Source organism: Conger conger, chromosome 18 (assembly GCF_963514075.1).
Source record: "Conger conger chromosome 18, fConCon1.1, whole genome shotgun sequence".
NCBI classification, from domain to species: domain Eukaryota; kingdom Metazoa; phylum Chordata; class Actinopteri; order Anguilliformes; family Congridae; genus Conger; species Conger conger.
The window spans coordinates 6,458,416-6,486,005 of NC_083777.1; the positions used below are offsets into that span (position 1 = coordinate 6,458,416).

The 27,590-nt window shown below is 44.8% G+C and overlaps 1 protein-coding gene across 1 annotated transcript; it reads right to left on the minus strand.

Annotated features, from left to right (window-relative positions):
- Window positions 1-4,850: 4,850 nt before the first annotated feature.
- LOC133118523 (poly(ADP-ribose) glycohydrolase-like) lies at window positions 4,851-27,577 on the minus strand. Its single transcript, XM_061228597.1, has 16 exons — window positions 27,055-27,577; window positions 26,841-26,949; window positions 25,814-25,936; window positions 24,920-24,997; window positions 24,493-24,567; window positions 18,468-18,560; window positions 17,385-17,539; window positions 13,897-13,976; window positions 13,673-13,733; window positions 13,140-13,215; window positions 12,583-12,730; window positions 10,846-10,924; window positions 9,988-10,096; window positions 7,975-8,080; window positions 6,112-6,240; window positions 4,851-6,015 (listed from the first exon to the last, which is right to left on the minus strand). Exons 1-16 carry the CDS (start codon window positions 27,546-27,548, stop codon window positions 5,240-5,242), a joined length of 2,691 nt encoding a protein of 896 aa, XP_061084581.1. The 5' UTR covers window positions 27,549-27,577; the 3' UTR covers window positions 4,851-5,239.
- Window positions 27,578-27,590: the final 13 nt, after the last annotated feature.

Here is a 27,590-nt window from a genome sequence, read left to right on the forward strand (position 1 = left end):
GCACACACACCATTCACTCACACACTCATACCTACAGCCAATTTAGACTCTCCAATCAGCCTAACATGCATGTTTTGGAATAGTTTGTCTCAGGCTTTGTTAATCTGATAATGGCTAGCTCTGTCCTCATCCCTCTGGCACCCCACTGTTAATTCATTGGTAACTGAATAATTCATTACATTACATTACAGGCATTTGGCAGACGCTCTTATCCAGAGCGACGTACAGTTGATTCGACTAAGCAGGAGACAATCCTCCCCTGGAGCAATGCAGGGTTAAGGGCCTTGCTCAAGGGCCCAATGGCTGTGCGGATCTTATTGTGGCTACACTGGGATTAGAACCACCTACCTTGTGTGTCCCAGTCATTTACCCCTTCACACCAGTGCACCAGCAGGGAGGTCTCCAGGCAGCTCCTCATGGCTTGATGCACTGAAGAGAGTAATGTACTCCCAGCGTTCAATCAACTGAGCAGGAGCAGTTGGTTCAAGGAGCAGATGTCACCCACGTCAGGGCCTTCTCAGTCACCATATCAGAGCCGGATTGAGCATATACAGAATATTCTGGAATAATTCTGCATGTCCCACATGCATTAACCAAGGGAACTCTGCAATCTTGGGAGTGCCAGAACTTGATTCATTACAATTCATCGTACTGCCCATTGACCTGCTTTCCCCTGAAATTTATCAGGACACTCACTCTTCCTCTGTCACCAATTTATCTGGGGCATTGACAAGCAATTGAATTGTGGTCCAGTGGAGGACTGATTTAGCTGTTGCATCTGCTGTATACTGAGAAAAGTCCATTGCCCTGTTCTGGAGATGGAGCCTGAGCACACAGCCTTCAGAGTCAGTATCAGTGTGGATATCCATGCTCATATAATCAGGGGAGTGCCTGTGTAGAGACAGTCCATGTGAAATATATCTGTGTGTGATGTCAATCTACATTAAACATTATATACGAAATTGAGTTTTTCCTTGACAAAGTAGCCATTGCTAAACAATCTCTTTTTACAGCCTCTTATGGTCTGCGATTAAAATAACTGGAAAACATCCATTTGTCTTCCATTCAAATCATAATACAACATAGTTTCTTGCAGATGAGGATGTCTCTGGCTGATTTGCCCTCCAGGCGTCCTCCTGGACTATCTGAGAGGTGCAGTAAATATCAGCCCCTATCAGGAGAGCCTCCCTTCCTCCACTACCTCCGTCTGCCTCTGAAAGTGCAGCATTTTACCTCATCTGAAAAAAAAAATCCGTGTTCGTGCCGTGAAAACGTGATTCTGCTGATGACCCTGAACAGGATGGGTCAGCTAATTATGAGTGAAAATGCCATTTCTCCCTCAGACTCCAGCGGGTGACAGAGATGGAGCGAGAACCTTCCGTTTCTGACATATTATTAATAGCATTCGTCTTAGAAAGCCCTGCTTATACACACAGGTATGCAACATTACACCATTTGGAATAATTACCTCCCAGCACAGACAATAGAGGGAAAAAGTTAGTCGAGTGATTTACACCCAAGAAAAAAAGACCAAAAGAAGCTCACATTTATTTCACTGACACCTCTGACAGTGTTCCTCTTCTACCTGTGAACAGCATGGTTTTTGCATAATGTGTATATATGCTTTGGCGTGTGTTCCACACACAACAGCACAGCAGGAACAGTATGTTTGTCATTGAAAACAAATGGGTTTGCAATTAAATGCCACAATAAACAGGCGCCCATTATCTCCAAAATATATCTTATATCCAAAATATATCCCTTTCCCATTTCTTCTGTATTAAGAGATAGAAATGAAACTGTATTCTTAACTGACAAAATATGATGTCGTCAAGGAACCTTGCTGTCAGAAAACAGGTCTATGGCTAATTAAGGACCAGTGATGCTCTGTGTGTAGAAGCAGCAAAGGTGATTCCTCCAGGAGTAGAGGATAATGAGATGTTATCCGCTGAGACACAGGACTGTGTTGATGTGTGTGAGTTTAAGGTTTTCACTAAGATACAGGACTGTGCAAATGTGTGTGTGTTTAAGGTTCTCACTGAGAGACAGGACTGTGTTGATGCGTGTGTTTACGGTTCTCACTGATAGACAGTACTGTGTTGATGTGTGTGTTTAAGGTTCTCACTGATAGACAGTACTGTGTTGATGTGTGTGTTTAAGGTTCTCACTGAGAGACAGTACTGTGTTGATGTGTGTGTTTAAGGTTCTCATTGAGAGACAGTACTGTGTTGATGTGTTTAAGGTTCTCACTGAGAGACGGCACTGTATTGATGTGTGTGCTTAAGGTTCCACTGAGAGACAGTACCGTGTTGATGTGTGTTTAAGGTTCTCACTGAGAGACGGCACTGTATTGATGTGTGTGTTTAAGGTTCTCACTGAAAGACGGCACTGTGTTAATGCGTGTGTTTAAAGTTCTTATTGAGAGACAGTACTGTGTTGATGTGTGTGTTTAAGGTTCTCACTGAGAGACAGTACTGTGTTGATGTGTGTGTGTTTAAGGTTCTCACTGGGAAACATCACTGTGCTGATGTACACTGTACAAGCTTTGCTCAATCCTTTAAATACTTGCCGGAAGAATTAATTGTTTAGAGGCTTTCGGCCATCTAGGTGTTCAAAAGTTCTTAGCAAAAGCGTTGTCAGCAGCAGAACAGTTCTGCTTGGGCACCATGTTTCTGAATCACTTGGAAACTGAACTGCATCAGTTACCAGGAAACAATGTGAACAGGTGTTTACATGGCCAGTAGTCATTCATATTTTCCTATTCAACAGAATATCAATGGTTTATACCACCCCTCTCAAACCAATTGAAATGGACCATTTATTCCGCTTACATGAGTATTCTGATTAGGCTATTATTCTGATTATTAAAGGAATATTAGGCTCCTTGGCCAGGGTCTTAAGGAACAGTGGGGTTTGAAACATAAGTGAGCATAGTGAGCAGTGGCCGAGCTTGGTCTAACCTGGGCTGGGGCGATGCACAGTATGCACTGCAGAGGACAGGTCCAGATGGAAGATCATCATCACACTCTTATGTCCCACTGGGGACCGAGAGGATGAAGTAAGTAAGCCATCATCACCAAGATGAATCACCAGATCATCTCAGATTCTGGAGCATTAAATTGACCATGAAAAATTCATTAATGTCGTTACAATGAAAACACTGTTCAGTCTCATCTTTTTCCATTGGCATCATTGATCAGAGCACAGCTGCATTCACCTGATATATTAGGTAGTTCCAACATGTTGAAAAGATAGATTAGACTTCAAATTGCTGTGCAGAGCCTATCAAATATGTGGGGACCGTGTCTCAGGGTACTCAGCCTATCTAATACCTGATAACAAGGAGCAACGGATTACCATTAATGGCAGCAGAGGATGCTGGGAAATGCCTCTGAATCATGGGAAATGGAGGCAGGCCTGTAGCGTAGTGGTTAAGGTAAAGGACTGGGACACGCAAGGTTGGTGGTTCTAATCCCGGTGTAGCCACAATAAGATCGGCACAGCCATTGGGCCCTTGAGCCAGGCCCTTAACCCTGCATTGCTCCAGGGGAGGATTGCCTCCTGCTTCGTCTAATCAACTGTACGTCGCTCTGGGTCTGCCAAATGCCAATAATGTAATGTAATGTAATGATAAACGTCTAAAATGGAACAGCATTCCTGTTCTAGCGCAGACCATTCCCCAGAGTCATGCTCCAGATGGGCTTATATTCCAGTTTATATTGATCCACACTTCCCTCTTTAAGGCAGTCACCCAATCAGCTGAGTGGATGGGCAGAGCTTTGCTCACACACGGGAAAACAGGAAGCTGCGTGGGTTGCAGTCCGGCACAGGACAGCGGCCCAGGTCTCTGGAGGGGGTTTAACACACCCGGGCGGCCAATCAGCCGGAAGGTCAGAGCACAGGAGGCAGGCTGAGCTGGGAGGCTGGAGCGAATCTGCCAATCAGAACGAGAGGAAGCTGCAGGGTCAGAGAGACCAGAGGCCTGAGGGACGACGGCTGTTAAACCCTTCACTCTCCATGAGACACCACCAGCTGCAGGAAAACACCGGGAGGCAAACACCTCCAAACATCCTCTTCGTCCACCTTCAAATAAAAACTGACAAATTAAGCCATGATAGTTAATCAATGGGGAAAATAACGTATTCTCCCATGCGTCTCAAAATACCCGCAGTCCCACAATAAATATGCAGTGCACTGATAAATTAAAGAGCCGAGAGCTACAGAGGAGCTGCCCACAGACGCGCTCCATCAGGGAGACCAAACAGCGGGAGCCGGGGAAGGCTGGGATAATTACAGGCCTGTGCACAGCTCAGACATACAGCTCCACAGCAGCCGGCCCATTGAGAGTACTGCACTCATAGATTATTAAAGCGCTTCCATGGTTACGTTTAATGTGTTCATTAAGGCACCAGAAAAAAACACACATTTACTTTTTCCAAATGTATAAACAGGAAAAAATAAAATATCTGGTTGATGTAAAAAATGTAATTTATGAATAAGAGAGCTGGAGGTTTGTAAGGATATTCTTGTCGGGTTCCGTTCTAATTGGCTGCCCTCTACAAGGTCGCACTTCCGATTGGCTGGTTGCGCTGCCGCTGGGTGGTTATGAAAAGCAGAATTTTTCATGCAAATCTCTGACCGCTTGGAGAAGCAGCAACTCCATTTCCATTATTACAATTATAAATGTCGTGATTTATGCAGAAAATAATGCATAAAAGATCCATATTTATTATCAAATTCAAAGACGATACACCTTAAAAAATACAATTACAATTCACTTTAATTGCAAAGATTCAAATAAGTATCCATTCCTAACAACAATCAACAAAAGAAATGCCAAGTTGAGCATGTTGAGGAATCCGGACTTTTAATGAGGTCCTGTCAGATTCATACAGGTTCACATGCAGATTTGAACCAGCAGGAGTAGCCACCCATTCTGCCCAGTGCTAAGGTTAGCGTGAGAAAAAACAGAACATACATCTTTAAAGGGAGAACTGAATCTGCATGTTGGGAAAAAACAGAGGGTGCAGGGGTGCCGCCAACAATTAACAAATTTAACTAAATTAATTTTTATTTCCTTTATCTCCTTGGAACACTAATCCTTCTTGTTAGAAAGGCAGAGACTTCCTGTTGAACACCACTTCTTCCTGTTAGAAAGGCTGAGACTTCCTGTTGAACACCACTACTTCCTGTTAGAAAGGCAGAGGACAGGTTGTGATCCTCTGTAGGGAATGTGGCTTTACTGAAAGGTCGTCGGGACATCAGGGTCAACTGAGTCCCCAGGGCTGCAGTCTGAATCTCTCTGTGGAGATACAGGGCTCCAGTTTGAATTCCCACCTCTCTGCGGTGTGTCAGGACTCCAGTCTGAATTTCCACCTCTTTCTGTTGATCCAGGGCTGCAGTCTGAATCTCTCTGCGGTGTTTGGGAGCTGCAGTCTGACTCTGGTTCTCTCTGTGGTGTTTGGGAGCTGCAGTCTGAATCTGGTTCTCTCTGCGGTGTTTGGGAGCTGCAGTCTGACTCTGGTTCTCTCTGCGGTGTTTGGGAGCTGCAGTCTGAATCTGGTTCTCTCTGTGGTGTTTGGGAGCTGCAGTCTGACTCTGGTTCTCTCTGTGGTGTTTGGGAGCTGCAGTCTGACTCTGGTTCTCTCTGCGGTGTTTGGGAGCTGCAGTCTGACTCTGGTTCTCTCTGTGGTGTTTGGGAGCTGCAGTCTGACTCTGGTTCTCTCTGTGGTGTTCCGGAGCTGCAGTCTGACTCTGGTTCTCTCTGTGGTGTTTGGGAGCTGCAGTCTGAATCTGGTTCTCTCTGTGGTGTTTGGGAGCTGCAGTCTGACTCTGGTTCTCTCTGAGGAGTTCCGGAGCTGCAGTCTGACTCTGGGTCTCTCTGCGGTGATGCGTCGTAGCAGTCATCATCGAACATCTCGTAGATGAAGCCATACAGACTGACGTCCGGCCGCGAAGAGCTACAGGTCTTACACACCCTGTGGTAGTACTGCAGCAGGGCCTGGTACACACAGCCTGGAAAACACGCATAATCACATACACACAATTACACACACACGGTCACACGCAATCACTACATTTTATGAGGGGTGCGTGGAGTGCGTTTCTCACCGACACTGAGGTTTCGGTCTTTGAGGAATTTGTGCAAGTCTCGCACGTCCTGCATGAGCTCACGGTCACCAAAGGTGAAGTACACCACGTCCCGCCCGGTTTCTGCGGCCGCCAGGATCTGTAGCAGAGCTGGGGAAGAGAAGGTGGGGTGCCCTCAGCGAAATAGCATTGGGGTACCCTCCGCTTTATTATATGCAATGACAACCAATAGTCATATTTTTTAATTGACTAGAAAATATCCTAACTGCTTAAGACTGTCTTAACTATCTATCCCATAGGCATTTAGTTAATGTGGCTCCTATATTTGTACCCGTTTGACCAAATTTATGACGTTTTCCTTCCCATTATAAATCAATCAGCTACTGTAAAGCTAAGAATCTATCCACCTATTGATACTTCCCAGTTAGCTGGCTAGCTGTGTGAGTGGTTTATTACTGCTAAGTTTACAGAATTGTACAGTTTTGGAAACTAAGTTCAGTAAATAAAATTATGTTATACAGAGCCAACAGCTCACTGCTGTCCAACATCCAGAACGACTATTTTACACACCTAACCTGAGTGATAAAGCAACATTTTGGATATGCTTTCAGAGTGCCAGATGGTTCTGCATGTTAGTTACCACAAAGAAGGGTGAACCTGCAGTCATGAATAGTATTACATTTCAATTAGCTAATGGCCCTAGAAAGACTTGAGCAGACTTAAGCAGAGAATCCGTAAAAACATGGCAGATTTTGTAACACTGGTATCTTTCCCCAGAGAAACTCCAATTCAATCACAGTATTCCATCTAAATCACAGTCCCACCTCAGTCACAGTGTTTCATAAGTCACTGTGTTGCATCTCAATCAGTGTTCCATTTCGGTAGCAGTGTTCTCTCTGAGTCACAGTGTTTAATCTTAGTCACAGTGTTGCACCTCAGTCACAGTCTTCCACAGGCAACAGACCTATGGGGCTTTTATATTTAAAGAGGCTGGAAACAGGCTGCAGATAATGAGGATTTGGTTTCAGGATTAAGTTTCGGAGAAAGCACCAGCAACAACCATTCACCAGGTTTCAGCTCTTCAGCCCTTTCCATGAGGTAATTAAGAACTCTGAAAACATCCCACCTGAGTAAGGGGAGAAACCACAGCTTAGAAGTCTTCCTCAGTAACTCTATCGAAAGGAGAGCAGCGTTTCTGCACTCAGTGGATAATTACCTCAGTGCAGGCAGTGTATTACAAAAATGCTTCAGTGCTGCTTGTTACACAAATAATAATACTGGCATTATCTTTTCACAAAGTGTGACACTGTACTTCTGGGGATGTTTCAGCTCCCTGCCAATGCAATGGAGACAGGACCCCAATTATCTGGTGGGCGGGGCTAGGCAGTCCATCACACTTTTTTAATGGGGAAAGCCTGTCAGCTGATCAATAAGAGGACAGAAATGTAGCTCAACAAATGAGTGATCTGAGAGGTAGACCCCTGAGCCTCCTCAGTGCTCTGCTGGGGCCCTAAACGGTCCCATCCTGATGAAACGGCGGCTCACTGGGAGCCAACCGCCACCCCCCGGGAACGCACTGCTGTCCCTGCCTCCTCAAAGACACGGCACGCGACATGAAAAATCAGCAACTCAACTTTCAATTAACCTTTTTTTAAAGTTCAGGTGGGCTTCACAGACACGGGTATGTGCACCTCGAGTGCCCACATTACACATGCAGAAAATGTAACCATGTGACCATCGATGTGGGGATCATGTGATGATCATGAGGAAATACCCTGGCTGCCGTACAGTAGAGGAAAATGGCATGTTTACTGAGAGCCAGTAGTGTGTTCATGGAAGCCCTGTGTGCATGCTGTGGCCACCCGTTAGACACATCCCGCCCACCTTTCAGACGCGTGTCTCCACCAAACGCGCCGCAGCCCCAGTTCCCCGTTGCCACGGCGCTGAGCCTGTCTCTGGGCACCCCTTGGCGCAGGAAGCCACAGTAAACCTGAGGAGAACAGGAATGAGTTTCAGCCACGTTTCCCACAGACTGTAGCACAGCCACAGTAAACCTGAGGAGAACAGGAGTGAGTTCCAGACACGTTTCCCACAGACTGTAGCACAGCCACAGTAAACCTGAAAAGAATAGGAATGAGCCCCATGTTCCAGTCACGTTTCCCAGCTCCCAACTATACCACAGACTGTAGCACAGCCACAGTAAACCTGAGGAGAACAGGAATGAGTTTCAGTCACGTTTCCCAGCTCCAAACTATACCACAGACTGTAGCACAGCCACAGTAAACCTGAGGAGAACAGGAATGAGTTTCAGTCATGTTTCCCACAGACTGTAGCACAGCCACAGTAAATCTGAGGAGAACAGGAATGAGCCCCATGTTCCAGTCATGTTTCCCAGCTCCCAACTATACCACAGACTGTAACACAGCCACAGTTAACCTGAGGAGAATAGGAATGAGTTCCAGTCACGTTTCCCAGCTCCAAACTATACCACAGACTGTAGCACAGCCACAGTAAACCTGAGGAGAATAGGAATGAGCCCCGTGTTCCAGTGACGTTTGTCCCCTTGAACATAATTTTTACATTTTAACAGTGAATTCTTTAATCTACAGGGTAGTTATGATCATTACAGACCGTTTCATATCTGTCAACATTTTAAACCAGGATTTATCATTCATCTTCATTAGAACAGAAGCAAGAACTCTAACCCCCATCCAGCAGGTTTATATGACATGAAATAAAAGTGTTATAAATGATCAACGAAGCTCGCAGTCAGCCAATTAGCCCGAGTTCTCTACATTTCACTCGCATAAGCAAAAATAATCAGAACATTTAAAACAACATTAAAACAACTCCAAGCCCATTAAGCACAGGAATATTGCAGGAATGTATTTCAACACGACGGCGCTGGGTTTCGTTTATGAAAAGAGCGTATACTGCATATTATAACACAAACAGAATCCGACAGCTGGCTCCCTACCGCCCAGCCCATCACAGTCAGTGAGCTGCTTGCAGGGCTGCTCCGAGCTATACGTGATCAGCAAGCCATTAAAAACGCTTAACTTGTTACTCTAATTACTCTACACATGGATACGTTACGCCTGTATACCGTGACCGAATACGACAGCACTTAGATCATTAAAATCCGCAAAAGACTCACTTAAACTTAAATGGTAATTAAAGTTCACAGAGGAATTAATCAACAAATCACCGCAACACCAAACAAACAAGGAGCACCTTCCCCTTAATCTCACATATTTTCACAGTGAAAGAGGCATTAGAAATGTTCATAAAATTGACATTTCTGAATATTTTTTCAGAACATATTTGTCTTGAAGATATCAAGATGACATTCAATAATTACCTGTAGTAACAGACTTCTAAAAAGTGGCTACTTGAGGTAATTTAGTAATGATCACTTTACAAGATGCTGTTGGGGCCGAGTCAACCGCACAACTGGTCAGACTCTTCTAATATGTGTATACATTTGAAAGTACACCTCCAGTAGATAGAAATGAGGGAGTGAGGTGTGTGAGGTTGAGAGGTGTGTGAGGTAGAGAGGTGTGTGAGGTAGAGAGGTGTGTGAGGGAGTGGGGTGTGTGAGGGAGTGGGGTGTGTGAGGTAGAGAGGTGTGTGAGGTAGAGAGGCGTGTGAGGGAGTGGGGTGTGTGAGGGAGTGGGGTGTGTGAGGTAGAGAGGTGTGTGAGGGAGTGGGGTGTGTGAGGTAGAGAGGTGTGTGAGGTGTGTGAGGGAGTGAGGTGTGTGAGGTAGAGAGGTGTGTGAGGGAGTGAGGTGTGTGAGGTAGAGAGGTGTGTGAGGTGTGTGAGGTGTGTGAGGGAGTGAGGTGTGTGAGGTAGAGAGGTGTGTGAGGTATATGAGGGGGTGGGTAATGCTCACACACCTTGTTCAGCTCCCTGTTCATCTTTGTGGGGTGGAACTGCTCCATGAAGTGGCTGAACTTGAGCGCGTCCACAGCCACGATTTCTGTGCACTTCCTGTGCCACCCGTCCCTGCAGGAGGAAACCACAGAACCTCCAAAACACTGCCGCTTAACAAATCTATCAATTCATTCCCGTTAAAAAAAACAAACATATTTTTCAATCAATGTGGGGTTGTCCGATTCCCACCATAATTTGGAATGGCCGATTGACACTCGGACGTCACAGCTGCATACATCCCCACAGGCAACTCAGGAGAATCTGTGGTTCTACTCCGAGACACGTGGAGTCGCCAAACTGCTAACCTTTGACACTGCATCCTGTAGCCAAGCTCGAGTTGAGTTGGAGGAAGACATCTCATATGCGGCTTTGGCATGCAGAATATGGGTGTCCAATCGATCACCATTAGCCCGACTGAGCTGCTGACCAGGGTCAGCACTGTCACGGTCCAGACTGAATGACTAAACGAGTCCTCAGCAGCCAGATTCATTCACATTTAACCAGTGAATCAAATCACTTCTCTTCAGATAAATAAACTCTCTCCCATTTAACAAATGAATCAATTAATCCCCACAGGGATCAAACCCCATCTCCCACAGTGCTACAGACACAGGGATCAAACCCCATCTCCTGGGATTTTGATTATTTCATTATTGCTGCTCAAAAGGGCCAATAAACACCACATAGGTACAAAAAGGTACATTTAATGTACCATATAGGTACATAAAACAAGACCGTCCCAGGACAGGGTATTCCTTCAGGAAGTCAGGTTAAGTACTAAAGCTTGTCAGCAAATTAAAGCTAGTTAAGATGTACTGTACCTCCTGGTCTCATCGTTATGGCGGTCCAACCATTTATAGCTCTCTGCATAACCAGTGTATTTACTGTACTGCTCCGCACCTGAAACACACACAGACACAGACACAACACAACACACACGCACACTTCCATCAGAACCGTCTCTTAGGACCAGCGCATGTGAAATGAGATGAATATGAATGTCATTTGTTTCGTTTTTCGATCCGTGTACACCTTATTCATAACGCAGCCTCATCCAGCACAGAGGATCAGAAGAAGCCTATGACGGCCACTGTGCTGCCCTCAGGAAATCTGCCCCGCACAGCACTTTTGCTGAACACGCCATCATTAGCACTGCAATGCCAAGGAAGCCATTTTCTCAATGCAATTAAATTAGCTGCAAGTAATATACTGTACATTTTACCTGACATAGGCAGAAACATTGCCTGCCGATCCTACCTACCTACCTCCCGAAATAAACAAATAACAGAATAAATCACTGTCCATGTTTCGATGATGAACGTCCAGCTTGAATAGTTTCAGCCAGTATAAATTGAGTCTGATTTATTCGTTTTGAGGAAGAGGAGAACTCTCCGTGTTTAGACAGAGCTGAAGGCTGCGACAGGAGTTGTGCTGAATGAACGCTTCTTTAATCAGCTGTTCTGTATTTCAGACAGTACTGGCAGACACGTTGCTTTAGTATTAGCCGATATGTCACAATTTAGGAAAAGAGAAAGCCGGCTTTCCTGTCTGGCTGTGGCTGTGTGTTTGCAGGAATGGCACAAACACAGCCTGTACGCAAACAGACACACAGACACACACATCTGCCCAAACTACACAACACTCAGGCCATCACCACCAAAACAACCCCACACAGCCCCACCCAGTCAGGACCTGAAATTCATATTATGTACTTTTTTTAAAATTAAATTATGCTTTTTCATAATTGGATGTGAGATTTTAAAAAAAAACTATTCCTCAGAATAAAAAAAATGTCAAAATAACCCATTAGCCATGATCATTAATCCACTAAACCTGGCCAACAAAGACACTGGATCAGTAGTTGTGGCTGTGGCATGCGCAGTAAAAAACTTATTCAGCTCCACAGACTTCCAGCCGGACTCAGCCTTCACTGTGCGAGCTGACATTCTGCCGCATTTACAAAAAGGCGCGATGAGAGCGTCTTCATTAGAGGAGTGCCTCTGGACCAGCTTCTAATTTCCCTGACTGCATAGATACGGCCTTATCGAGCTTCTCTCCCGAATCCAGCTGTCCTGACAAATTTACGAGACGTTTCTGCTTAAGAGGCCTGAGCGCGGACAGCGGGAGGGCTGATGGGAGCCGGGACGGGCGGTCGGCTCGGACCGATGGGTCAGGAAGGAGAGTTCGGGTGATTCTGGTGAACTCAGCAGGGCAGCTTAAAAAGAGAACGGAGGTTGGGGGGAAAGACGATTGCCTCATCTGTCACACGCCATCCTAGAACCGTATGAGCAGTGGAGCACTTAGTACAGAGGGTCCAGAGTGTGGACTACACTGGCCTGTATGATGTGAAGGGAACAACGGGCCCATGTCACTGGGCTGGGCTGAACTGTCACATTCAGCAATGAATGACATAACTACTGGGAGATAAAGGAATCATTTCGAAATGTGCAATTTTTTTTCTTTTTGTATTATTGTATAAACACTGAAATGATGAACAGTAAACACCTGTACCGGTAAAAGTAGATATTTGCAGGCATGTGGGGCGGCGGGCAGCTGACCTGTGACGATGAGGCACTCGTTGTGGTGGAGCGCCTCGGTGAACAGACGTGATACGATGAGCTCGGGGTTGATGAGGAAGCGGATCTCCTCCTGAACCAGGCCCTGGCCCAGAACACCCCCGCCCACCATCCTGTTGGCGAAGTCCACCTGTGGGCCAATCACAACGCAGCGTGCAGTTAACCCTTTCAGTGAACATCAGCCATGCTCAGGCATTTATCCACAGCACCCTACACACACTTACATGTGATCAGCGAGTATACAGCTTGAGTAGAACAGTGATGATGCCTCACCCAAAAATTTGAACCAGCAACCCCTGGATGTAAGCCCAATTCAACAACAGCGTACAGCATCTTCCAGTGTCTTCCAAATGATTCTACATAATTCTACAGTATTCAAGATCACTTCCATATACTGTATTTTGGTGAACACCTTAAAATCCAACTGAGCCTTCAAAAGAGCTGGATTTCTCCGAAGTTGTGAATGCAGGTTGTATTTGTTGATGAAATGTGAATACTAGTGAAGAGTGTAGGCTGTTAGAGTGATGGGCATCGCCTACCTGAAGCATTCCGTAGCCCTGATCTTCAATCGTCCCTTCACAGGTAATGTGAAGCCGCGTCAGCCGAGTCTGAGAACTTGAAATGTGAAAATCATGATTATTATGTTATGTTTATTAAAAATGTTGCTCTAATACACACAAAAGCATCTAAATTCAAATGGTTTAAGTTAATAAAATTCAAGTATTTTAAGTCACAAAAAGTTTATTAAAAGAATGAATATGTGAGAAGTTCCCATCTCTGCAATTGCTGGTGAAATGGACATCAGAACAGTGCAGACAGCGACCCTGATCACTTCAGCTGTGTTCTTTGTTAAACAGCTTATTAATCAAAATTAGTGGCATTGCCAATATTTCATAAATTCAGGTCTTTGGGATACGTAGAGAATAATAATACATGTCTCTACACAGGAACATTGAAACAAGTATAAATACATGGATGGAACCATTCAAGTTGTAGAATTGACAAAAAACCATTAGTAACCAGTAAATCCCACACCACTGTCTCTACCCAAATCATTGGAGAACGGACATACCTTTCCCATTTCGGAAAACTGTTCAAACACTGTCTTGTGAATGTCACCAGGCCAGTGGGTGCTAAATTATGAAAAGAGGAGATATTTTTGTTAAAGTTGGGGGGTAATAGGCTACAAGCTGTCAAACAAAAACAAACAAGCAAATAAAAGTATACACAGAATTGGAGATGAAAAGCTGGATGAGAGATGGGGGAATGTTTTCATTCAGGTATTCTGAGACCCACTTTTTTCAGTGACCCGTCTGAAGTAGCACAAAAGCGTTTTCAGTTTCTCAGTCTTCCTGTGTGAAGGACCTTCAAATAGCCTGAAATGTTTTGAAGAGAGAGTTCAACATTAACATGGTGAATATAAAGAATATAAAGTAAAAATGTTCCAGTGGTTCATTGTTGTCCGCCCTGTGATACAAACCTGTACCATAGATCTGTACCTTAGCTCCAAACCCTAGATCCTTACCATAACTGTTTACCATATATCTGTACCCTAGCTCTATACCCTAGATCCTTAACACAACTCTTAACCATAAATCTATACCCTAGCTCCATACCCCAGGCTCAGTTCAGCTCAGTTCTTGCTGTGATATGAATATCCTGCTGTGGTCTCATCCACATGACTGCATCTTCGCTGTGTACATTTTGTACAAACCCCACCATCAGCTCCAGCGTATGCCCAGGGATCTAAACGGCACTCTGAGCCCCCCTGTGTGAGTCAGCACAGCCACACCACTGCTTCCCCTCAGAGCCTGTGTCAGCACAGCCTGACTGGGCACAGTGCCAAATCAAGACACCTCACAGGGATTGGCGTCCAATGCTGTTAAAGCCCAGAAGGGATAAAAACTCATTTAAAAGAGTCGATTCGTGCACAGATCTGGTCTCTGAGCCCTTCATGGCCACCAAAGCCAATTACAAGCACTGCAACCCTGAAGGCAAGTGGCTACAACAAGAGAGATTCAGAGGGCATCCAGCTGTTTAGCTGAAAACATGGCCTTTCAGAGAAAATGAATAAATGCATATATTTATAAATATATAACACCAGTGGGGTGGGGGCTCCATGCCTGCATGCTTCAGAATTCTGAACTGGTTGTTAAACACAACAATTGCCAAGGTAACCAGAACTCTGAGCACTCACCAGCCAGCTACCAAGCCAATTTAACGCCCTCCTTAAGTGTCCTAATGTTGCATTACATTTAAAAAGACAAACCATCTGCACGGCCAAACTTTGGAGTTGTAAGTATTATCACTTTTTAACTATGATCACCACTCAGCAAAACACATTTTCTGCTTTAATTTACTAATTTGAGCAAGCTAACTAGAGCGTGATATCTCGTTTTCCGACATTACATTCAAATGAAGCGCTTTCTCTTTAAATCTTCTCTTTAAAGCTACCACAACTGAGCAAACATTAAGATCAATAAACAACACAAATGGAAACGCAAGTAATATTTTGTTGTGGTTCGAGTCTGGGTCATTGCCCCTCGTAATGGAAAAACAAGCTTGGATCTGTGTTTATAGAACGCCGTGTATTTTTCCACAGCATTTAGGCTGAATGCAGAACTAACGTCAGCAATGGGTGACCTGTAAAGTCCTGTACAGATGATGTGAAAGAATATGAAGTAAAATACTGAATGTAGTCTGTAAAAAGCCTGATGCACCAGTACAACTACACAATCTGATGTAGTTTCCTATAAACATGGCAGTCAGTTGTCTTTGAGAGCAGACTGGACAGTATCAAGTGATCTTATCTGATTATAACAGAGATGGGTAGACACTTGCAGGCAACCTTAAATGTCTTCCTCATCCTTCCATATTAAATTAGTTTTGATCACTTGCTTGGCAGACATTTTATTCACAAATTAATTGGCACCTTTTCCCCAAATGTGTGCAATGTAATTTAATTCTTGTTAGACGGCATCAATTAATCACTGGTTCCATAAGCCGCGGAACCATAAGCAAGCTGCAGCAGCAAAAACGTTACTTATTATTCCTGACTTTTTTATATTTACTACAGTGACAGAAAATAAAAATGCAATTTTTCTGAGCCAGCGAAGGCAGAGCACTTCAGAACAATAAAAATGTCCCACCGCGCTTTAAATAGAAATACACTGCGTTTACATTGTAAACACATCTAACCGGGACATAAAGAGAGTCCAAACTCAAACCGTACACAGCATTTACACAGACCTAACTGGGAGATGAGTCCAAACTCAAACCGTACACAGCATTTACACAGATCTAACTGGGAGATGAGTCCAAACTCAAACCGTACACAGCATTTACACAGACCTAACTGGGAGATGAGTCCAAACTCAAACCGTACACAGCACTTACACAGACCTAACTGGGAGTCCAGTCAGTTTCAAGTTGGTCAAGTTTGACCATCCAAAGGCACATATACCACCCCTGCTTCAGCTCTGACGGCTTCACAGCAGACAGTAGGGTGAACTGAGACTGTGACAAGATGATGAATCACAGCACACTTTAGGATAAACTATCTAACTTAGGAGTTATTTCAGCGTTACGGCAGATGATTGATTTTAGGGTGGCCGTAACTCAACGCACGGTGAAGGAGACTTCCACACAGGGGTGCAAAGTGTGCCTACCCAACGCCAGGGACCAATCCATAAAACATAAATATCCCCACGCCAAACAAAGACCTCTCTCCATCCTCCCTGCCTTCAACCCATCACAGGGGTGATTAACACGGGGGCCCCTCAGTGGCCCTGTAAATTACACCACACACATTTCACCCTAAACTTTAGCACTCTGGCCCCTCCTGTCCCCACTTCCACTGGCTAAAACACGACTATAAGTGTAGGAGAACCACGTGCATTCACCCCATAATATCAGCAATAGGGCCAGACCTGGGTGACAACATTCCCAGACCAGCAAGTAAAGACGTAACATCACCGAAGCGCTAGTGCGTCAACTATGCAAATCATACCATAATACAAATCCTACATCTACAACAAGCCATAAGAAGAGAAAAATAAAACAATATGAATATAAATATGACTATAAAAGTAACGTAACTGAGGTGGGAGGGCTACAGGGTGGAGATGGCATGCAGTCTGAACATTTTCAGTTAATGTTTGTTTGACAAGTGAAATTTTCAAATCCCATCAGCAAATCCTGAGATGAGATTTGCTTGACAAGTGAAAATGTCTTATTCTATTGGCAAATCTTGAAAGTCTTTGAGTCAAACTGTCTTACCTCATTGGCAATAATTTCATCTTATTTATCAAAAAAGTAAAATAAATGAGATTTTAAGTCTCAATACAAGACAAATACAGTGAAGAAGTGAGTCTTCAGTCTGTGCTGGAAGATAATCAAAGATTCTGCTACCATGAGCACAAAGGCCTTTCCATGGTGGTTCTGACAGAAGGCCTTCCAGGACAGCCATGAGTGTGAAATGTGTTATTTTTCTGTGTTCTCTTTGTTTATGCCACGTCTCCCGTTTCATAAACCCTGAAGCTCATTTACATAAACACAGAGGCTCATCTGCATAAACACTGACGCTCATTTGCATGATCGTTGATCATTGGGGTGAAGACTTTGGCCACTGCGAGCAGAAACGCCTCGACACACACAGACCAGACACACAGGCAACATAAGCATGGTATGCACTAAAGGATTGGGGGGCAAAAATGTTCATTTCTTCGACAATGGATTCAGTAGTGTTATCTGTTGCCACTTGCTGACACAGGAAGTGATATTACCTGTTGAAATTGATTTCTGGGTAATTTGAATACTCTGACTTCCTGGAGTTGCGATGGGGGAAAGTGCAGAAGAAGGCATTGGCCAGCAGGCAGGCAATCTGCTCCTGAGACATCGTGATGGAGTGATTCATCCTCTGCTTAAGGAGAGGTATCGGCTGAGGGAAGGAGAGAGGGAGAGGGAGAGGGACAGAGAGGGACAGAGAGGGAGAGGGAGAGAGAGGGGGAAAGGGAAAAAGAGAGAAATTATTTACCAATTTACCAAACGGGGGCCAAATTGCATTTTGCAAATTGAGGCGAGTAATTTAGGGGCAGTACTCCTTAAATCAGCCGACAGCATTACCGTTGAGTCTCATCAATCTGGCTAATTGTTTATACAGTTGTACTACTTATCAATGCTGAAGTCAAAAACAATAGCCAACAGCCCTGGCCCTACCACTACATGTATAAACAACACAGGCACCTGCTTCATCTCCAGTGTACCGGTCAGCCATTACCCGTACACTTGAGGGCAGTGTTTATATGTCATCTTTGTGCAGTAGGCCGATACTGTGAGCGAAAGGAGCTCCTATACTATCTTGGCACAACTTAGCAAACTGAAGTTCACAGTTCAATGCACACTTAGATGTTTTGATATGCAAGCCAAGCGAAGCAAACAGCTGGCTGAAACACAGATCAGAACGACTGACACTTTGCGTGTTTAAGCAGAAATTAACATGAGCATTTCTGAGCTCTGTTGATGTTCGCAAGTAACTGTGGCATTATATTTGTAAAGAGACATTGCTGTTGAGTTTTTCCCAATGTAGATTGTCAGCGCATTAATGACCAGACCAGGACTGGTCCATAGAGGCCATTGTATCACGGTGAACTGCATCTAAAAAAGTTGTGAAACCTAGAAAACGTGTCATTTCAGCGAAACTCTGGATGGAACGGTAGGTGGAAACATACTTTAATTTCGTTTGCAAGTTATTGGAGTAGTTTCTTTAAATTTCTTTGGTGGCTAAATGTCAGACTTCTAAGGTCTAAAACAGGCGGGTCCAGCTTGCCTAGCCCAGCAGTGCGGTCTGTAACACCTGGAATACTCACCTTAGTACACAGACGAGGTGCCTTCAGAGCTAACTCCACCATGCGCGGCAGGATGGACCCAAAAACCAGGCCCACTTCAACATCCTCCAGAACCTTAGAACAAAACACACCATGTTATAATGCTTCATTGTGTCACTTAAACATCATACGGAAACTGCATGTTATAATGCATCATTGTGCTACTTAAACATCATACGGAAACGGCATGTTATAACGCATTATTGTGCCACTTAAACATCATACAGGAGCTGCAGGTTATAATGCTTCAATACCCTACTTCATTGTTCTACAACTGAGCCTGAGCAGGCCTTCCTGTGAGTAGAGGTGAACTAATACCTTTGATAACCTGCCTATGGAAGGTCTGCAAGTGAACCAACATGTACAGAAATATAAACAGTTGCTTTTTTTGTATGAAAGATCATGAGTCAGAATACAAGCCCGAATGCCACTCACTGCTGCATCACTGGGGTTGCATATAAACACACGGGGCCAGATGCATGAAGCATTTTGCGATGATTTTCAGGCGCACATATGACGCATTCTGCCCAGAAAACATGCGTTTTGTGAATGAAACTGCCACACTATAGCAGGCACCACTGTATGCGTGTGATCTAGGCGCAAGGCACGCTTCTCTCCATAATGCATACGCATTTAAGGGTGGATTGTGCAAATAAAGGGAGAAGATATTATAAGTGTGGCTGATTATGTATTCCGTTGAATTTCCTATTTTCATGCATATAACGAGGGTCAATTTTTCTCTGCCTCTAAAGAGCAAGCGTAAACCGAGGCACAAGCCAGACAGTGAGACGAGGTATCGGCTCAGAAGTTGTCCTGAAACAATCTTTGCAACAAAAATCACACTAAACAGAGCATGCTCAACTGGCATTGCTAAAATAATACAAACAGGGTTGTGTGTTTGTTTGTATTAGTTATCCTCCAAAACAATCACAGAGGGGGAAAGACTTCTGTGACAAAGAACCAGCCATACAAATAATTGTGCTTCTAGGATAAATGAAATATGTCCCACACAACGTTCTCATTCTATCCCGGAAATAGTCAAGCTCATTGCGACGTTACTCATATTCTGGAACAATTCAAACGACAGTTGCCGCCCACATCTGGAATATGTACACATTTTCTCCTGCGCTGGACACGGTCTTGCGTGGCACCAGACATATAAAAACACTGCACATTACATATAAGCACACCGCACGTGACCTAGCCTATAAACGCACTGCGCTTTTACATATAAGCACACTGAGCGTTATATATACACTGTGTGCCTGTGATCCAAAGTAACACCGCGGTTATTGTACCATGGTGGGGATTTACTGCCCACTTATTTAAACCTGTATTGGCTTCGGACGTCAGGTCTCTCAGTCTGCAGCATTTCATCAGAGCTGCCGGGCGTGTCATTTGATTTAAATGGGCTCCTGGAACAGATGCAAATGGCCACGCCGTGTCGGTTAGACAGCGCTCTGGATGGGAGGCCTCCGCCGCCAATTTAGCCAACACTTCTGTGGCGCGGACGGGAGACGGGACTAAGCGCTGTCATAAGTAATGACCTGCTTCGCCCCGTAAAGTGCTCCTCTGGGCCAAATGAAGGAAAGGAGCTGACAGGCCGGTGGGATACAGCTGAGGTAGCAGGGCCTGACGTTTCTAAATCATCCCCAGACAGAGCATCAAATCAACCGCAGTTAAAATGGCTCGTAGATCACCCCGCCCTGACAGGCATCCACCACAGAGAGGGAGCCTGTATGTCCAGCAAAGTTTCGATTCACCACGGTACTCATCCAGAAAAGTTCCCATTCACCATGGTATTCATCCAGAAAAGTTTCCATTCATCATGGTATTCAACCAGAAAGGTTTCCATTCACCATGGTACTCATCCAGAAAAGTTTCCATTCACCACGGTACTCATCCAGAAAAGTTTCCATTCACCACGGTACTCATCCAGAACAGTTTCCATTCACCATGGTATTCATCCAGAAAAGTTTCCATTCACCATGGTATTCATCCAGAGAAGTTTCCATTCACCATAGTATTCATCCAGAAAAGTTTCCATTCACCATGGTATTCAACCAGCAAAGTTTCCAGTCACCATGGTATGCATCAACAAAAGTTGCCGTTCACCATGGTACTCCTCAAGCGAAGTTTCCATTTACTACAGTATTCATCATGCTAAGTTTCCATTCACCATGGCAGTTATCCAGCAAAGTTTAAATTCACCATGATATTCATCCAGCAAAGTTTCCATTAACCCCAGTATTCATCCAGCAAAGTTTCCATTCACCATGGTACACCTCAAGCCAAGTTTCTATTTACTACAGTATTCATCCAGCAAAGCTTCCATTCACCATGATATTCATCCAGCAAATGTCCCATTCACCGTGGTATACATCCAGGGAAGTTTCCATTCACCACAGCATCTATCAAGCTACAGAAAATGTCCTATTCACCAATTACCAGGTTACTTCAGTGGTCACATTAATGTGAAGTTTTTTTTTGCAGAAACAGTAGCACAAATCACTGTATACCAAAAGGTTCTTGTCAGTATCTCCTTCTAAATTGAGATGAATACACCTCTTGTCAAGGAAACTAGCAAATCCAACCCATAGAGCTCAGTTTGACACGTGGTTGATTGAATCTGTCATGTTTTAGAATTTGCAGGTTTAGTCTAGTTTCCTCCCCAACAGCAAAGAGCCATTAGAACTGTGGGGAGCACAGTAAAATCAACATAACCATGTGGGTTTAACGTCTGTAATACCTTAAAGGTTATGACGGTCCACACGTAACGATCCACATTCAATATAGATACTGCAATTCTATATTTCCATACATGTATACTGTAATAATATACATTTAATACAGGTATAATGCAACAATGCAAATATTTAATAGAGATATACTGTAATGTTTATAAAATTCGATCCTGGATGCTGATTGGCTGTGACCGTGTTCTATGGTGATTATAAATCCGATACATTAAGTTATTAGCCTGTTCGTAAACAGTATCACTCCGCACATAAACAGTTACTTACAAATTATTTGTCAAAATAAGTAACATTGCGTCATCAACTAATTGTTTCTATATGTGGAAACTATTTTATAAAAGCAGTTTGAGACTGGAGGTCGTGCTGGATCACAAATGCAGCTACAGGGGTTGCCGACACTCCACTTTGCACTGTGCCCAGTAAAACCCCTGTAGCCATAAATGCAGTGAGCACACAGCATTGCCACTCCCACCGTTTTATAAAATGGTTACAACATATACATTTCAAACTGAAGTTGAAAATGACGGGAATGTAATCAATCTGCCAGAGGAAAACCATTCTGACATTTATCAGGAACCACATGCTGACACTTTCATTCCGGGGGGACCGTGCAGAGTGGACACACCCTAATTTGTAGTTCCTTTTTTTAATAGCCATTACTCCTTGGCTGTACATCAAGGCCTTAATGTCAGCTCTGAGGCTTTTCACCTTGTGACAATTACGGCAGGCCTGAAGGACTGCTTCGCAAATTTAATTAAGTCCAAAGACTTCAGCACAACTGGCGAGCGTTTTTAAATACGAGCCCATTTCCCCCCATACCTTAAGGGGGAAAATGCATCAGCCGAAATTTCACATCGCTATGCTTGATTGATCCATCAATCTGGAGTAAAGTACAGAAACCTATAAATGCCATTAACACTTCACAAGCCATTGAGAGTAAGGAAAGGTTCCATTAATGCAGCATTCAGCCAACATGTGTAAACAAGGTTGAATGAGCTTTTTTTGCCACTTTTTTCAGCCAGTCTTGACTGGTTTTTGGACAGGTACGTAATGGGGATATACACCAAGGAGTGTGCAACATTTCTACAGGAATCCAGTCCCATTTTTAAAAGAACTGTGAGCTACAATTGCCTCTATGACAGATTATATATAATATTATATTTATGACAATTGTGCCATTTTTACAAATTGTGCTGAATGGCTTTAAAACTTCAACGTATTATAAAACTTTAGGTAACTATAATATTTAATTAAAATGGAACTGCAGGCGACCAAACTTTCAGTGCCTAAAGGCGAGCGTGTGCCAGTCTTCATCCGCAGCTCACTGATACTCTTCACTCATTTTATTCCTGTTGTAAAGATCAGGCTGGCAGCACCCTCTGCCGCCTGAAAGCTGAGAAATATGGCCAGTGACAGTCTCTCAAAAGGACTCGAACCCAAACACAGTACTCAAACAGGGAACAAAGAAATGTAAATGATCTGTAGAGGAATATGGGGAGGGAATATGGGGGGAGTCCGTACGGAATATGGGGGGAGTCAGTAGGGAATATGGGGGGAGTCAGTAGGGAATATGGGGGGAGTCCGTACGGAATATGGGGGGAGTCTGTAGGGAATATGGGGGGAGTCAGTAGGGAATATGGGGGGAGCCTGTAGGGAATATGGGGGGAGTCTGTAGAGGAATATTGGGGGAGTCTGTAGGGAATATGGGGGGGGGAGTCTGTAGATGAATATGGGGGGAGTCTGTAGAGGAATATGGGGGGTGTCTGTAGAGGAATATGGGGGGAGTCTGTAGGGAATATGGGGGGAGTCTGTAGGGAATATGGGGGGGAGTCTGTGGAGGAATATGGGGGGGGAGTCTGTAGAGGAATATGGGGGGAGTCTGTAGGGAATATGGGGGGGGAGTCTGTAGGGAATATGGGGGGAGTCTGTAGGGAATATGGGGGGAGTCTGTAGAGGAATATGGGGGGTGTCTGTAGAGGAATATGGGGGGAGTCTGTAGGGAATATGGGGGGTGTCTGTAGAGGAATATGGGGGGTGTCTATAGAGGAATATGGGGGGTGCCTGTAGAGGAATATGGGGGGTGTCTGTAGGGAATATGGGGGGAGTCTGTAGAGGAATATGGGGGGAGTCTGTAGAGGAATATGAGGGTGCAGAACTGGCTCAGGCATCCCTCTGTCACTTAACTGCAGAGCAGGGCTGCTAGCCTGATTACCTCTGACTGGAAGTGCACTTTGCTAATGGCGCTGATTAGCATCCCTATAGATTTAATGACCCTTTTTAATTAAATTAGACCGCTCCATTGAATGCCACAGACAGTTATTGATCCAGCAGTATCTGACTTGGCCAGTAAGATCATTTTAAGGAATGAAAAAGGAATGCGGCAAGACTTTGCCAAAGATATCAATCAAAAGGAAATGATTAAAAAGCCAGAGAAAAGGGCTCTTTATGTAAATGAACGGGCAGCAGATGTATTCCTTTAGCACACTGCCTAGTGACTAAAAACACAAGATGAACATACGCAGAGCTGAATCCGCTTTTAAAACAAAAGGATTAACTATTAACTGTACACAGCCACAGAGTACAGCACTGAACACAGCTCTTACACCAGCATACAGCCACAGAGTACAGCGCTGAACACAGCTCTTACAGCATCATACAGCCACAGAGTACAGCGCTGAACACAGCTCTTACACCAGCATACAGCCACAGAGTACAGCGCTGAACACTGCTCTTACAGCATCATACAGCCACAGAGTACAGACAGTAAATGGTAAATGGTTGGCATTTATATAGCGCCTTTATCCAAAGCACTGTACAATTGATGCTTCTCATTCACCCATTCATACACACACTCACACACTGACGGCGATTGGCAGCCGTGCAAGGCACCGACCAGCTCATCAGGAGCATTTGGGGGTTAGGTGTCTTGCTCAGAGACACTTCGACACAGCCCGGGGGGGGGATCGAACCGGCCACAGTAAGATCAAAAGGCACAAAGCCAGATTTGAGGGTATATGTGCATTGGTAGAGGGCAAGTGCATATGTCTGTCTCTGTGTCTCTCAAGCTTATCACCAAAACAAATCTGTGGAAAAATTATTGTGTAAAAAAATAAAATAAATGACCACATAAATATCTACATTACAATTTCCTTGTTTTATTTTTTTATTTTGTATTTTTTTAAACTGGCATTTTAAGTTGATTTTAGACTATAAAAACCTGATCACATACAGTAAAATGTCCGCATACTCACCTCATTACACAGGTAGTTCAGAGCGGTAAAGTCCCATCTCGTGGCATAAGTTTTATTATACTGCAGTATTGCATTCTGGAATGACATGAAATGTTTTAAATGGTTCCCACAACCCTAAATTCAATTTCAAGCGTGCAGATATGTAAATAATATTCTTTTAAATAACAAAATGAGCCTAAACACATTTTATTGGCCTAAGAATAAAATACCTTCCACTGAGAAAACTATACAATAAAAGTTAATGCAATACAATAAATAAAACACTGCACGCGTTCCATTACTTTACTTTTGATAAGGTTTTGAAATCAAGCTTTTGGTGGACTATTCTGCCACCTCCTGGTTGTTTTTGGAATAACCCTTGAAGATTTCCTCTTAATAACCCTCTGAAATGACTCGGAGGCTCAAAACTACTTTTCATTTTGCTTACCTGCACATCCTCTGCACTGTTGAACGTGGTTCCCAAAGACCGCCGAATGAGGCTCCATCGGCTCTGCAGCCCGGTTCCCTGGGAATAGCGGGGGTCACGTCAGCCCGGCGTTTCAGTGAGAAAGCGTATCCCCCAGGACCCTCTGACAGCGCCACACTCTGGGTGCACTGGGCACTGCACCCACACTGCCTCGGCACGCAGCCTGTTCAGCCGTGACTGAGTGAGTATTTGAGAGGTGCCCACAGTAAGCCTGGCAGAGCTGTGGATTCAGAACCTCTTCCCTTGGTGTGAGACTGAAGCTAAACTGGTGCCAGTTGTGGGTACTCCCAGTCACAGCTAGAACTACCATGCACCAAATTAAATTTTGTGGGGTGTTTCACAGCAGTAATTGAGCCAAATGTACCACCATCGAGCCTTACTTTATGTTGTTATACTACCCGTGTGTGTGTATAAGGTGTGTGCCACAAGATGTGTGCAAATACAATGTGTTGATAAAAGGTATGTATGCAAGACATGCACATGAAATGCATGTGTATAAGTATATAATTTGTATATAAGATGTGTGCACAAAACATTTACTTAGTGTGTGTGTGTGTGTGTGTGTGTGTGTGTGTGTGTATAAAAATTGTGGTTTGACATGTCGTTGCCACATGATTGGCCGATGCAATATTTGCAATAACACACTGGTGTACGTCTACCTAAAAAAGTACACATTGAGTGTATAATATGCACGATCGTGCATTAGAATGGTACATATAAAATGCGTGCATAAGACACGTACATAAGCAATGTCCATGTGTGTATAAGAGGATTTGAAATGTATGTCTACAGGATTTGAGCATGTGAGCATCATACATTTATAACATATGAGCGGCAGTAAGATGGTCAGGCTACCTCACTTCCTCCAGGAAACAGGTTCCACTCTGAACAGGGCATCTTGACCGTCCAGTCATCCCACGAGTCTCTGAACTTGAAGGGGTGCGGGGCAGGGGGATGTCCATTCGATAAGAGGTCCGTCTGTTGAAAACAACACAGGAACGTCAGGGTTACAGCAGGCCACATAGGGCTGAGATCTGTCAACCTGGCTGTGAGGGTGTTGTTGTGTGAGGGTACAGTCGTGTGTTTCACCCTGATGGAGATGCTGTGATTGTGTGAAGCCTACAGTCGTGTCTCACCCTGATGGAGACGCTGTGATTGTGTGAAGCCTACAGTCGTCTCATCCTGATGGAGACGCTGTGATTGTGTGAAGCCTACAGTCGTGTCTCATCCTGATGGAGACGCTGTGATTGTGTGAAGCCTACAGTCGTCTCATCCTGATGGAGACGCTGTGATTGTGTGAAGCCTACAGTCGTGTCTCATCCTGATGGAGACGCTGTGATTGTGTGAAGCCTACAGTCGTCTCATCCTGATGGAGACGCTGTGATTGTGTGAAGCCTACAGTCGTGTCTCATCCTGATGGAGACGCTGTGATTGTGTGAAGCCTACAGTCGTGTGTCTCACCCTGATGGAGACGCTGTGGTTGTGTGAAGCCTACAGTCGTGTCTCATCCTGATGGAGACGCTGTGATTGTGTGAAGCCTACAGTCGTGTCTCATCCTGATGGAGACGCTGTGATTGTGTGAAGCCTACAGTCGTGTCTCATCCTGATGGAGACGCTGTGATTGTGTGAAGCCTACAGTCGTGTCTCACCCTGATGGAGATGCTGTGATTGTGTGAAGCCTACAGTCGTGTGTCACCCTGATGGAGACGCTGTGATTGTGTGAAGCCTACAGTCGTGTCTCACCCTGATGGAGACGCTGTGATTGTGTGAAGCCTACAGTCGTGTCTCATCCTGATGGAGACGCTGTGATTGTGTGAAGCCTACAGTCGTGTCTCACCCTGATGGTGACGGTGTGGTTGTGTGAAGCCTACAGTCGTCTCACCCTGATGGTGACGGTGTGGTTGGGTGAAGGCTTCAGTGGTGGCAGAGCCACGCTGAAGTCTGGTGTGATCAACCACCAACTGCCTCTCCCCTGCCCTGGAACCTGCAAACTGTGAACACACACACGTACACAGGTTATCTTCCCAACACTACTACAGTAAAAAAAAAAGTCCCGGTTGAGGAAAGTGGGTTTATAACAGGACAGCACACAGTACCTTGGAGATGGGCTCGGTGTGTGGGTCTTTTCAGAGTTCTCTGTGCCAGGCCTGGGCTGAGCGGTGGACAACAATCCAGCTGCTTCTGGTTCTTTCAAGCTGCTTGTGCCCTGATCGAGACTCTCCTTCCCACCACTGCACTTGGAGCCCCAGTGGCCCACCGCAAGCATTTGGCCCCCAGCACTTTGTGTGGCATCTGTGCCATCCAAACTCAGCATCACAACATCCTGCACAGTGGGCGCACTGTCCATCGGCCCCGCAGCCAGCAGGCTGGGTGTCAAATTGCCAGGAAAGGCGCTATGGCTGGCAACGCTCCTCCCAGAACACTCCTCTGGAGAGCCCACCTCCATCTGTGGCCCCCCCAGTCCTGGAGAGCCTACCTCCACCTGTGGCCCCCCCAGCTGTGGAGCGCCAACCTCCATCTGTGGCCCCCCTAGTCCTGGAGAGCCAACCTCCATCTGTGGCCCCCCCAGCCGTGGAGCGCCAACCTCCATCTGTGGCCCCCCCAGTCCTGGAGAGCCAACCTCCATCTGTGG

Coding starts and splice junctions, on each gene's coding strand:
- LOC133118523 (XM_061228597.1), bottom strand. CDS start 27,548: ATGGAGGTTGGCGCTCCACGGCTGGGGGGGCCACAGATGGAGGTTGGC. Junction 25,937..26,840: donor ACCACACCGTCACCATCAGG/GTGAGACGACTG, acceptor TGTTTTCAACAG/ACGGACCTCTTATCGAATGG. Junction 18,561..24,492: donor TGAACTACCTGTGTAATGAG/GTGAGTATGCGG, acceptor TTTTGTTCTAAG/GTTCTGGAGGATGTTGAAGT.